The sequence below is a fragment of the Mesoplodon mirus genome (genome assembly GCF_964341445.2).
Source record: "Mesoplodon mirus genome assembly, chromosome: 11".
In the NCBI taxonomy this organism is placed as follows: domain Eukaryota; kingdom Metazoa; phylum Chordata; class Mammalia; order Artiodactyla; family Ziphiidae; genus Mesoplodon; species Mesoplodon mirus.
Genome location: NC_138987.1, coordinates 53,613,710 through 53,628,303, shown reverse-complemented (window position 1 = coordinate 53,628,303; position 14,594 = coordinate 53,613,710). Strand labels below are relative to the sequence as shown.

At 35.6% G+C, this 14,594-nt stretch overlaps 1 protein-coding gene across 4 annotated transcripts in view; it reads left to right on the top strand.

Annotated features, from left to right (window-relative positions):
- SLC38A4 (solute carrier family 38 member 4) overlaps positions 1-8,849 on the top strand; it is a 68,497-nt gene extending 59,648 nt beyond the window's left edge. For all 4 annotated transcript variants that reach the window (XM_082636759.1, XM_082636760.1, XM_082636757.1 and 1 more), the window contains exons 14-16: positions 4,678-4,822; positions 5,697-5,794; positions 7,299-8,849. In XM_082636759.1, coding sequence (XP_082492885.1) covers positions 4,678-4,822; positions 5,697-5,794; positions 7,299-7,400 — 345 coding nt within the window. In that variant the 3' untranslated portion in view covers positions 7,401-8,849. The remainder of the gene's footprint in view (positions 1-4,677; positions 4,823-5,696; positions 5,795-7,298) is intronic.
- The last annotated feature ends 5,745 nt before the right edge of the window (positions 8,850-14,594 follow it).

The window sequence follows — 14,594 nt, the reverse complement described above, 5'->3', positions numbered from 1 at the left end:
GTATTTCAAATGTTACGCACTCATCTTTAGCCTAAAATCAGCTCCATTGTGGGAACAAGGCAGAAGACAGCTGTAGACAGAAAGGGTACCATAGGGTAAAATTTCCAAGCAAACAGCATCGCCAAGAAAAGAATATCTGGAACCCTTCTTTTTGTGTGTAAAGATATTACTGATTAAATTCTGGCATACAGTGGGCACTCATATCATTGTTGAATCAAAGCATTTTGTAAAAGAAACCTGTTTTGTGCTTCTGTATTGCTTTATTCATAAACCCTAAATACAGTGCTTTCAAGCCGTGGTCTCAAGAGATTAATGGACTTGGCTGTCGTTACTCAGCTAGTTGGTAATAGTTGAACTAATGCATTGCTCACAGCATGACACTGATGGCTGCGGTCATGATAACAGGAAGTGAAAGTCAGCCTTTGATTTAGTGATGACCATTTCACTTTGACATTAACAATCCAGATCGTCCACAGAAATTCTTCCCCTGTATAACAGATCAGGCAGTGGCATAAATCTGACCATCAGGAATGGCAACACATTTCCCATTAGTTGCATCTCCCGTAGTAGTCTGGAAACATTTCCCATCCGATGCCCATTAAAACCAAAATTGACCATTAGAACCAAATTTCAGAAAACTAACTAACTGCTATCCTTCATTATGTGGTTAAACTCAACATTAGCATTTATGAAACATTTTGCATGAAATTCTGCCTCACCCTTACAACGTTACATTGAGATGGTCTGTTTGATTGACCACATTTTCCCCTGGAGGTAAGCGGTGTGCACAGTGACTGGCACAAGATGAGCTCAGCAAGGTTTGCTAAGGAAAATCGTCTCCAAATGAATCTTGCCCTTTCTTGAGGTGTATAAGCTGCCTTTTCTAGCAAAAGCATAGATTTGTCTCCTCGCCGACATTTGCCATGAACTTCAGTTTGGGTGAGGATCTTAGCTATTTGAACCAAGCCTCCATGGTTTTGATGGATGACATAAAAGTGGGTCCAGCCTCCCTGTCCCAGTCAAGTGCCACAAGGCTACATTCAGACACTTCTCTCCCAAAGTGATAGAAGTTGGTTGTGATGTATTTGTTTGTTTCTTACAGTTTAGAACCAAGATTTTCCACGTGTCAAATGCTGAGTCAAACAGCATGGTTCTCCTGACAAGTTTCTTTGAATTAAGAAAACTCTTGACTAATAAGTTTATTTACTTTGCTTTGATATGCCCCCATACAAATAATAAAACAAACAAATAAAACCTAATATGTATTAGGTTTAATCTGGATTAAAATCTATCAGTTTTAGGTATTATTTTGTATTCTCCTATTTTCAACAAATATGTTGGTTCTTTTTCTTAAGAGCCCAAGAAGAGATGACAAGAGTTTTGTTGTTGTTGATGGTGGTGGATGCTTTTTCCTTTTACCTCTCCATTTATTATCTTTCTTTTCTCCAGACAGGTTAGCTTTTTCCTTCTTAGAAAGTGTACAAAGTAAGTGCTTGAAGTGTTTATTGAACAATAAATAAATAAAGAGAATTAAGACACTAGCTTTTTCACAAGCCACTCAACACTGTTTTTTCTTTCTTAGTAGTGGGAGGGGGTGATATGGAGTGGGATGTCTATTATGGGACTGCACCTCCTTCCCAAGGACGAATAATGCCATTTTCAGCTTGTGCTTCCCTTTATGCAGAAAATGCACACATTACCATGAAAAACAGAAACCCCAATAACCCTAATGGGTTTATCAAGAACACACAGACTAAAATTCTACCTACCACACCTTAAAAAAAAAAAAAAAGGAGATCGTGTCTCAGATTCTTTGGCTACTTCCTCTTCATTTTATTTTAGTAAAACCAATCTTTTCACTTATGTTGCCTTCAGACTTCCTGTTTTGAAGTGAATATAGATATAGGCCTAGAAATATGGCAGATGTTGCTATGAACTGGAATAGAACAGTGATGCATAGGTATTTCCTACACTCTTGTCCTACGCAATCCTTCTGAAGTATGGTTCACTTCTCAGCAACAGAATGGATTTTTTTTTAGAGTTCATAACTAAGGCTCCCAATTTCTACTCAACCTCCATCTCCATGTTTCTGACCTCACATTGAGTCCCCACTTTAGAACACAGCACCTCCTAACAGGCTCCTGTTCAGAATGCTGTCTCTGGAAATAACAGATGTTTTCTCTAGAACTGCATGGAACTTTTCTAGAATTATTCACGGGGCTGTGGCTAGGGACTTCCCCACGCACAGCATCTGACCCACATTTCCAGGTTCTTATCAGTTTGTGTCAGAGAGAAAAGGGCACTGAGATAAGTGGGGCGGAAGGCAAGGCTTTCTGGGTAATAAGTCAGAGTCACCTCTATCTTGACACGGGTAAATAGAGCTGCAGGGGACCTCGCGATCCCAGGCTCACTCCTCAAGGCAGCGTTTACACATGGAATGACTAGCAAGTTTCATTCTATTCTTTTCCACCAACTACCACCATCAGCAGCCTTCCATCTCCCTATTTGCACTGTTGCCCATTTTAGGAATGCATTGGCAACTCTATATGCCTTCAGTTCTGTTTGGGATTTTGTTACTCCTTATTCATTCTGAAGAGCAAGATTTCACCATTTACTTCAACCATTATTCCTGTCAACTTTCTATACTATTACATCATTAGGCCAAATCTTAGTCTTTCTGGGAGCCATGAGACCTTAGGAAACTGTATTTATTTACATTCAGAGGCCCTGTACAGATAGGTTTGCCTCTAACTCAGCTTATAGAATTAAAGGCATTATTTCAACAAAGGGCTAAAAAAGCACATACATGTGACCCCTGCCTGAAAATAACCTGTATTCTACTTGTTTATGCTATAAGTTTATCACTTTCAGACAAATAAATCCTTAAGCACTATGTATGAACCACAGAAAGCTTATTTTAAGCTTATGAAGTTTGGACAATATTGAGTAAGCACTAATTGTAGGACATAATGTAGAATTTCCAAGCTGCTGGGGAAAACAAAATCAAACCATTTGTTTTCCTCAGTCTACTTTTCAGAGTGAGTTTCATAATTTTCACTCATCCAAATTTTAAAATCCGTTACAAACAAACCGTTTCCAGAGACTATCTGGCCTTGCCATTCTGGAAGTGAAATTGCCTTTTAAACCTAAGCAGATGGCTTTAATTTTTGGTGTACTGGTATGAAGAGAATGTCACATTAGACACTGCAAGCAATTCAGCTCAAAGTTTTTGTCATTCATATGTGTGTTTCAAAATATATTTTACATTTTCTCTCTTTTAAGTGAATTCCCATCTCCACACCATTAAGAGACTTCAGAAGCAAAATTTTAAAGTGAAAATCAATCCTAGCATTTCTAAAAATGGGAAGTTCTAGCTTAAGTGCTCACTTACTGAAAAGCCAATAAATGAATTCCACTAAGTCCAAAAGTGTCCTCTAAAAGATTCCAAAGATAAGAATATTTCCAACTTTGTTAAGCTGTTCAAACATAAATGGCACTCCCTCCCTCTACCCACAAGGATCTTTTTATCCTTTTACATCAGGGTAACTTGAGCAGGTGCTACAACTGGAGCCTCTCTTGACCCTTCCCCTACTTATTTCAGCTGCTGAAATAAGGCTGAAATCTGTCAAGGATCTCAAAGGGAGGAAAAAGTTTTGCTCTGTTCAATTTAAGTCAACATTTATTGAGTGCCTCCTGCATGCCAGACACTAAAGTAGAAATGAGAAATGTTAAGATTATTAGGTCTTGTTCTTTGCCTTTTGTGCATTTATAATCTATACTTTTGGGGAGGTAAAAGGAGAAAAAGAGAAAGGAGTGAACACAAAAGAGAAAGGAGTGAACACAAAATATATCATATTTTTTAAAATATCAGGCGGCAAAAATGGTAAATCAAATGTAAAATTAAGAAACACCAGGTTTGTCAAAATTCTGTTCACAATCACATGCAAGTAAATTCAGTGCTTGCCCTTCATACTTAATCCAGGCTGATGAGACATGATTAGAAATCAACAAGGGTTTTATTGTGTCTCTGAATTATATATCTTATCTGTTCTTTTATCTCTTTCTGACTGAGATTATTTTCAAGAAAAAAATTCTGAAAGCCGAGAAGGTGAGCACAAGATAGATCACCAAGGAAAATGACACTTTCCGAAACATCAAAAATCAACATCAAACTTGCACAACAATATGAATGTACTTAATACCACTGGACTGTACATTTAAAAATGACTAAGATGGTACATTTTATGTTATTTTTACTTTACTGAAATTTTTAAAATTTGAAAAAAAATCAGCATCAAGATCTTTGCTGGGAGAAAAAGGAAAAACAAAGAAAATGCTTTAGAGGGGTGAGAATATTTGAAATAGTAGATAAAGTTAAAAACAAAGCAGTGACAGAAAGGGGATAGAAATAAATTAGGAGTTTGGGATTAAAATATACACATTACTGTATATAAAATAAGTAACCAACAAGGACCTATTATATAGCACATGGAGCCATACTCAGTATCTTGTAATAACCTATAATGGAAAAGAATCTGAAAGAGAGAGAAAAAAAATATATATATATGTATAACTGAATCACTTTGCTATGCTCTTGAAACTAACGCATTATAAATTAACTGTACTTCAATTAAAAAAAAAAAGCAGTGACCTTGACTTTGCACTTTCTTGCTGTAGATTCGTACCTCAGTGACCACACTGTTATTTCCCAAAAGACCCTTCAGCTGGATAAGACATTTCCTGATTGCAGCCATACTTATTGCACTTAATAATGTTTTGGTCATCCTGGTGCCAACTATAAAATACATCTTTGGATTCATAGGTAAGTTTCAGAAAGGTTTTTATCTAATCAACTCAAGCTGTCCATAAATGGAGGACAGGGAGCCAGTGATGGAAGGTCAAGCATCCTAGTCCATCTCAGGCTCACAGAATTCCTAGTAGTCCAGCTGGTCACCATCCCTCCCTCCCAGGCGACACTGGACGTTATTCATGGGATCAGAAAATGTTAGTGCTAAAACCTACTTTATAGGTCATCTAGTCTAGCTGCCTTTTCTGACAGACAAGGCAACTGAGCCCCATAGAAGTCAAGTCATATACCTTGGAGTGAACCCAGGATTTGGACCTAGGTCTTAACTCTGCATCGAAAAGAGGAAGGAAGATAGATTTTACCTACAGGATGCCCTCTTAGGTCTGCGAGTATCAGCTGAGCCTTAAAGGATGTCTTTGGAGGAAGAGGAGGTTGACTTTGTAAAGCATATTATTTCCCTTAACTGGGTGGCCTTGTAATATATCTGATTTTCCATTCTGCTGATTTGAGGGTTTACTCACATTTTAAATACAATATAAAACTTTAAAAACTCAGGTGTAGGCCACTTGAAATTTAGAAGTGGATCAGAAGGGTGTGTGATGAGTTCAGCCTTCTTAGTATGTGTTTATATTACTAATTTCCTATAAATTTGTAACATTCAGCCTTTTTGTTGTTTATTATATGTGATGTATACTTACTAGCCAGCTATGATGTTAGGTGCGTTTAAATTTTATTTATAAACATACCTTCTTTGAATAAGCATCCATGAGCTTATAGAACTCTTCGTGCTTTGATTAGGGTCGCTTTAGATTTGGTTTCTTTCAAGTATATGCCCTTGGGTCTCTGCCCTGCTGAGTAAGACTTTGACCTGTCTGGTGTCTCTCCTCAGGGGCTTCTTCTGCCACTATGCTGATTTTCATTCTTCCAGCAGTTTTTTATCTTAAACTTGTCAAGAAAGAACCTCTTAGGTCACCCCAAAAGGTCGGGGTAAGTAAGGTTTGCAATCTCTCCCATTATAACTTGCTCTTTGACTACATAGGGTAAACCAGGAAATGCATGCACACGATTCCAAAAAATGAATTGATGCACAAGAACCAAAAATCAAAGATGGGCTGGAACTCTCTGGTGGAGAGAAAGGGGACATGGATTTCTGTCACTCAGATGATTCCAGGATTTCTTCTCTTCAAATATTAAATGTCTTGGGCTGAGTCCGTCCTACCTGTCAAATGCTAATGGAGTTTGCCCACAGGTTTCCATATGTTCCAGTTTCCACCACCAAGCTATTGCTGCACTATCCACAGGAAATTACACAGAAAGGAATTAGGCTCCCTAGCAGTGTGATGAAAAAATTTAAACATTTTGGTCATATTCGTTAGGTTTGTAAGGCCCCCCCCCAAAAAAAATGTTGCTTCTGTTTTCCACTCCTCAGTATCTTGTTGTTCCCTGGTGTGGACTAAGAAACAGAACCATTCATTTTCCAGTTAATCTCTTACAGTATAATTTACAGTCTTATTAAGCTGGGGAGTATATATTTCTTTCCTATGATAGTACTGCAAAAATATATACTAGAAATAATTGTTTTTCCAATATTAAATATTATCAATGACTGCTTGATAAAGTCTTATAGTAAGACTTGAGTCTGACTGACTGACCCTGAATTTTGCCTGGGAATCATTCTCCTCTCTGGATGGTTCAGGGAATTTGGTATCAAAAGCTCCCCCCATCATCTTGCCCCATAATTTCCACTCTATGTAGTCCATTCTGCTTGGACTTTTACAGCAGTGCGACCTTGGCAAATTACTTGTCTTTTTATTTTCAGTTTGACCAGATATAAAAGCGAGTGAAATTATCTACTAGATCCTTTCTAGTGAAATAAAAACTTTAGCTGATCTTTCCTCATATGTAGAATTAGGAGATTGATCTGTGTGGTAATATATAAAGCTCCTTCTAGTGTTAAAATTATGAAATATTTGTATGTAATTATATGCACATGTATATATATGTGTATATATGTAATTACATACACACACATACACTTTGAAGTTTTTTTCAAGGAATAGGAAACATACATTATATTAGGCTTTTGTTTTTGTTTGCTTTAAAAAATTTAATCATATCATACATACTACTCTTTTATAACCTGACCCTTTTCACCTAAAAGATTGTGAGCGCTCCCTAGGTCATTAAATCTTTTTCTATTGCTTGATTTGTAATGATTACAGGGTATTCCATCATTTTGATGTACCAAATCAATTAACCATTTTTCTATTTTAAACATTTGGGTTAAATCTCACTACTACTGTATTCACCCTCTTTCCCCAACTAGGGTTCTAAATTGATTGAACTGCTAGACATGGACATCTAAGCTGTAAGGATAATACAATTCAATATGCAAATCAGATGGCTGCCTTAAGTAAGCAACTTATAAAAGCAAACTGTACTAAGGAAGTGTAGTTTCTGTGTTCCCTGACAAGTTCTCTCTGACTTACAGGCTTCGATTTTCCTTGTGGTTGGAATCATCTTTATGATTGGAAGCATGGCACTCATTATAATTGACTGGATTTACAATCCCCCAAATTCCAAGCATCACTAACCCAAGGAAAAATACTATATTTTCCTGTTGGAGATAGTTGCAAATTATGCTCCCAAAGACTTTTGAGTTATCTCGATTGGAATGTTATTCACAGGAAATAACAGGAAGATTCCAAAGATGTTTACCAGCCATATCACCAGGCACCTGCAGAAGAGGAAATCATCATTTTCGTCACAAATGGCTGTTTATGTGTTTAAAATCTGTGGTGCACATTTCTACCCAGGTTTTACTAGAGCAGTGTGAGATGATGTATTTTTGCTTCTGCACAAGCAGAATAAGGGTAGCTGCATGATAATACCCTCTTCCCTCTCCTCCCACCTTCTCCCCCAACAAAAGTACCAAATTCCTGTATTCTCAGAACATCAAACAAAAATGCCCTGGTGGCAAAGCTATTACCATTTAATGCCTTCCCTCAATCCTGCACCAAATACTCTGGGTATATTTAATAACAGAGGCAAAAGGCATGTTTTATGAACTGTCTCTGTACGGTACATGAGACACCAGGCTAGAACATCTTATGGTCAACACTAAAGGAATATTTTGCCCATCCTGTTTGTGACATTGAATTAGTGACTTCTTCATTCAGTAGATCTTTTGTAAATGTTAAAACATCTTACAAAACATAGAGAGGGGCTTTATTTAAATTATAGAACAACAGCAAAACAATGCTTATAGCTAAACTGCGTGTTCTGGAAGCATTTACCAATGTTATTCCCAATCCTCTTGTCATAGTTTTGTCACTGAACAATGCCCTCCCTCTCGTCTTCCATTCTCATTCAGAATTTTTAGAAGACCACGATTCACGTGGAGCTACACTACCCAGTATTGTTTGATACATTTTTATTTGATAAACATTCAGTGCAGGAAACTGTGATTGCTATATGTTTATGTATATAATCTTATTCTGTAGTCATCAGAATTTTAATGTATGGTACACTTGATTTTTATTTTTTACATGTGTAGTTTTCTCTCTTCACAGTCAAACATTTATATTATTGGGGGTGGGAGTAGGGAATTAATTTGATGGGCTCGAAAATCCATGTATGTATCCGTTTATTGGGGATATTTTAAATTTGAAATCTGAGTTATATAGTTCAGTAATGCTCTTCTTCAATGTTTACAATATTATCGTAATCATCTAGAAGAAAATAAGTTCCCTATTTGCAAATAATTATCAATACTAAGGTTGTTCTTTTAATTTAGCAGGTCTAAAATAGGATTTCATTTATTTTAGCTTGCACAGGTATTTGCTGACATTCATTTGCTATTTAATACAATGTTGAGCCATTTTCTATAAAAATAAAAATGCTAACATTACAAAGAGATGCAAATTCTCGCTCACTTCTACAACATAGTTTCATGAAATGGATTTAAAATTAAGTATTCATTGCCTAGAATTTCTGGAGTTTGCTCCTTTTTTGTTTCTCAATCAGTATCAAGCACATTTATTGTATATTTTAGTACAGCCAAGTATGAAATATAGGTATATATAAGTATGATAAAATTAAATCATATTTCAATAGTTTTTGCTGGAATGTGCCTTAAGTAAATATATATTTGTCTTCTGTATTATTTTCTAGAGTCATAATACTGTAAAATGGTGCACTTTGTTAAGGAAATTGAGCATTACTAGAAACTATCATAACTTCTGACTTACTATTATTGGAAAAAATTTGCCAAATAGCATTTTTAAGATATATTTCTATTTTCATTCATCTAAAGAGTGTATCAAAATAGAAAGTGAAAAAAGGTACCTTCTGAGTGTTAAAAAAAATGTTTGGTCTGAATGTATTTAAATGTAAATAACAAAGATTGATCCAAAAAATTGAAAAACTGTAAAATCTGTATATATTTTGAATGCTTTACATTTGAAATGACTGACTTGAAAATATCAACATGTTTAATTATATAAATATTCAAGAGCAATACTACAGTGTCAAATAATAAAGCACCATTTTTTTCTCATGGCCTTTTTCAGGTTCATAGATCTCATAGACTGCAGGACAGACATACATATGGCATCTTGTACTGGTTAATTTAGCCCCATTTATAAACAGATGAAAACTTTATTTTCTTATTTCATTTATAAGATGGTTCAATGTATTGGGAGGCTTTTTTATTACAGAAAGTGTATATTGGTATATAATAAATGAACTTTTCAAATGACTATGATGTAATTTTCTTTCTATTGTTGAAGGCTGTGAATTATTTATACATGAAAAAAAATTTTTAATCTAAATATTGTCTCTTTTATTTTGGTATATGTTCCATTCTTATTGTTACTCTTGACATATAACTAACATTTATAGATTTCAAAAATATAGTTGCCATCTTATTTTGGCAAAATACACAGCTAATTCTAAATCATTCTTATTTTATATCATCTTAGAATGAGTGTGGAAGAAATGACTCTTTATGGTGAATTAGGGAGAATTCATTTGGGATGGAAAAAAAGGCACTAGAAGGAAGATGAAAATAGTAAAATAAAGACATGGAAGATTTGGGAGAAGGGAAAGCAACATGGAAGTGATAAGGATTGGGTAGAAATGGACTAGTAGTGGGATTGACAGGTCATGTGCTAAGTTTATGCTTAACTTTCTAAGGAACTTCCAAGTAGGTCTCCAAGGTGATTCCACCATTTTCATTTTCACCAGTAATACATACAAGTTTCAGTTGCTCCACATCCCTACCGACATTTGACATTGTCTTTTGTACTTCAGAGCCTTTCAAGTAGGTGTGAAATGTTATCTCATCGAGATTTTCATTTCCATTTCCCTGATGACTAGTGTTGGACAATTTTCATGTATTTAATAGCCATTCATCTATCCTTTTGTAAAGGGTCTATTCAAATCTCTTGCTTATTTTTAAAATTAAGTTGTTTGTCTTTTTATTGTGTATTTGTCAGAGTTCTTTATGTATCCTGAATACATGTCCTCTGTCAGATTGCAAATATATTTTCCCGGTCTATGGCATGTTTACTCATTTTCCTAAAGGTGTTCTGCAATTCCTCTCTTACTGGGATAAAATAAATTGGAATGTTATTGTCATAATTAATCTTTAGATTTTCAAATTTGGAGGGTAAGATTCTTCTTTTCTTTCTCTCTCTATTTTTTTTTTTTTTTTTTTTTTTTTTTGGCGGTATGCGGGCCTCTCACTGTTGTGGCCTCTCCCGTTGCGGAGCACAGGTTCTGGACACGCAGGCTCAGCGGCCATGGCTCACGGGCCCAGCCACTCTGCGGCATGTGGGATCTTCCCGGACCGGGGCACAAACCCGTGTCCCCTGCATCGGCAGGCGGACGCTCAACCACTGCACCACCAGGGAAGCCCTCTCTCTTTTTTTTTATGTTGGTGTATTTTTGCCTTGTAGTTAGCTTTATTTAATGTATGCTAATTTAGTTCTTGTTTTTTACAGCTCTTTGATTAAAAATAACTTTTCCTAAGTCACTTTAAATCTTCATTAGGGGGCCCAGAACTACCTAGATAAGCCCAGAACATTAAAAATCCTTTCTGGCTACTTGTAATCAACTTTATTAGTTCTCTCATCCCTTGTTACAGGCACATATAGAGGAAATGAGAAATTATTTCATTTGGTTCTTATTTACCAGCTTGGAAGTTCTTTCATTTTCTCTGCATTTTCCTTCATATGCAGAAGCAGTTTGCATAACCTTTGCTTCTGTAGCATGCATCTTCATGACTGTCTTTTCCCAATAAAAAATTTTGTACTAATTATTACTGTTGAAGAAACTGATTTTTTAAAAAAAGTTTTAAAAAAACTTTACACCACACACCAAAATGAAAAAATTCAATGTGAAATCCAAAACATAACTAGGAGACATTTTAGGAAAAACTATTTGATAGCTGCATGTGAAAGTAAAACACAGTGGAAGAAATCACAAAGGCAATGATGAATACACATAACTAAACAACAGTAAAAAATAATTCTGTACATTAAAGAATAAACAATTAAAAATAATAGCTACTACAAAGTACAGACCAATATATCCTTAATATATGAAGATAATACAAATTAATAAGGGAAATACCAAGAATCTAATAGAAGAACGGGCAATGGTCATGAAATCACTGACAAGAAATGGATGGTGAATGAATATTTACAAATAGTATGACCTTGCTATGAATCAAAGACAGGTGAGTAAAAACATAATTAAGTAAAATTGTTTTGCCCGTCAGAGTACTAAGATAAAGAAAAAAGTAATATTCTGTCCTGGTGAGTGTGGGGAGTGGATCACTTTCATTCTGGTGACAGAAATCTTTGTTTTGCTAATCTTATCTGGAAAGCATTCTGACCATACTTATAAAGATCCTCACAAATGTTTGTAGTAGTCAGAATCGTCCCCCAAAGGTATTCACACTCTAATCCCTGGCACCTGAAAATATGTAGGGAAATGGGACTTGGCAGATATAACTGAAATACAGATCTTAAAACAGGGAGATTATCCTGAATAATCTAGTAACATAAGCCCTTAAAACCAAAGAACTTTCTTCAGCTAAAGTCAAAAATATTCAAAGTGTAAGAGGGACTCAACTTGCCATTGATGGCTTGAAGATGGAGGAGACAACATGGAAACTGTGAAAAAGAAATGAATTCTTCCAACAACTTAACTGAGCCAATAAAATGATCCTACTCTGAGCCTCCAAATAGGAGCCTAGGGCACCAACACCTTGATTTGAGGCTTGAGAGACCCTAAGCAGAGTACTCTGTTGAACCAGCCAGACTTGTGACCCTACAAATCTGTGAGATAATAAATGTGTCATTTTAATCTGCTAAATTTGTGATAATTTGTTATGGCAACAATATGAAACTATGAAAGTCAATGTTCTTGTCTTTTGATCCACCAATTTCTTTTATAAGAATCTATTCTCAGGAAATAATCAGAGAAGTGAATTGACTAATATGTACTCATGTATTCTTTCAACATATAATGGGTTACAATTTTGAAATACTCCAAATATCCAAAATTGTGGAATGATTTAATAAATTCTAGGACCTTCATAGGCTAGAATATGACACAGTCATTAAAAATGTTCTTGAATAATCACCAATGAAATGAAAAACTATGGTATAATATTAAGTGAAAAAAAAACAAGAATAAATGCTTTCTTATCCCAAGTTTACATATTAAAAATACATGGAATAGAAAAAATAGGCATAGAAAAAAATGAAAGAGACCTAAAATGTTAAAAGTAGATATTTGTAAGTAGTAAAATAATTAGCAATGTTAGTTTTCATCTTCATATGTTTCTGTTATTTTCTAAATTTTCTACAAAGACTATATATTCCTTTTATCGTTAGGAAAATCTTTTCAGAAGAAAAAATTTTCTGCCTATTTATATTTTCTGGAAAAAGAATGAAAGCATACTGCCAATTTCTATATTTTCAACTGAGTCTAAAGGCAGAATTAAATGAAATTGCAATTCACAATTAGGGAATAGTCATTGATGACTGAAGCAGAACCTAAAAGGATGGGGCAGACCATGGCCAGAGGTGAGGCTGGGACGAGATAGGGATGACATGAAGAAAACGGTATAACATAGTCAGTAGACCAGGATTTGAGTCCCATATACATGTTTTGGTCGTCATTTAATTTTATTGAGCTTTAGTTTCTTCATTTTTGCTGGAATAATTTCTGTGTAATGCAATTCCCAAAATCATTTAGCTTGGAATTGTTGGAAATGTCAGAAGATTCTTTCTTGAACATAGTCACAACTCTAGTTTAAATGTTTGGCAATAGTCACGAATAAGGGCTGGAAGAACTCTCTCCAATGGGAGAATTCCAAAGCATACTATGCAGCAATGATTTCTGCAGCTTGGTTCTGGAAATGAGTAGATAAGTCAAATGCTTCTGAAGAACACTCTGCCTTGCCATTCAGGCTAAATAGTTTAACAGGTAAACATCTACTCAGTGAGGAACATGTGCCAGATTCCACACTAGGTACAAGAATACAGAGTAGTCGTCATCTTTAAGGAGCTTATAGTCTAGAGGAGGGAGCAAATGTATACAGATAGTTACAATATAAAATGGAAAATTCTTTAGTATATACCCAGGATTCCCTGGAACTACTAAGGGGAATGCCCACATCAGCCTTGGGAAAGAGAAGTAGTCAGGGGTTGCTGGCAACAGGTACTCCATAAGCTAAATCCTAAAGTACACATTGGAGTTATCAGGTAAAGAGTTGGAGTACAAGAGCAAGCATTATGCACAAGAACATGATTCCTCTCTTTGACCACTCACCCCCCCAACACACACATATATGCACACACTTTCCACGTACCCTGTAGTAGATTTCTTTTGCTGCTATATAAAATTACCACAGGTTTCCCTGGTGACGCAGTGGTTGAGAGTCTGCCTGCCAATGCAGGGGACACGGGTTCGTGCCCTGGTCTGGGAAGATCCCACATGCCGCAGAGTGGCTGGGCCTGTGGGACATAGCCACTGAGCCTGCGTGTCGGAGCCTGTGCTCCTCAATGGGAGAGGCCACAACAGTGAGAGGCCCGTGTACTGCAAAAAAAAAAAAAAAAAAAAAATTACCACACATTTAGTGACTTAAAAGAATATATTTTATTTTCTTACCACAGAAATAGCAGGGATCAGTAGAAGCCCCAGCAAAATCACATAAACCAAGCAGAGCAAATAAAACAACAAAGATTCTTAACATTAAACTGTACTTAGTACTACAGCTATAAAGTAGGCCAGGACCTTTGTGTCAAATCTAAACAGAGTGACTGCCTGCTACAGTAAAAGATTTAAATAGACAGAATGTCTGATACACAATTGAAAATCATCTGTCATACCAAGAATGAAGAAAATTAAAATTTGACTGAAAAAGAAAATCAACTGATGCTAACACTGCGATGAATCAGATATTGGAATTATCTGACAAAGCTTTTAAAGCAGCAATCATAAAAATGCTTCAATGCTCAATTATAAATTTTCATGAAATGAGTGAAAAAAATAGAACATCTCAACAAAGAAACTGAAGTTCAAAAAAGAACCAAATGGAAATTATAAACTGAAAAATGCAATAACAGAAATTTAAAGAAAAATACATTGGTTGTTCTCAGTAATAGAATGGAGATGATGGAGGATAGAATCAGTGAACTTGAGTAAATATCAATAGAATTCACCTAATCTGAACAACAGAAAAGAAGGAAAGAGACTGGGGAAAGAAAGA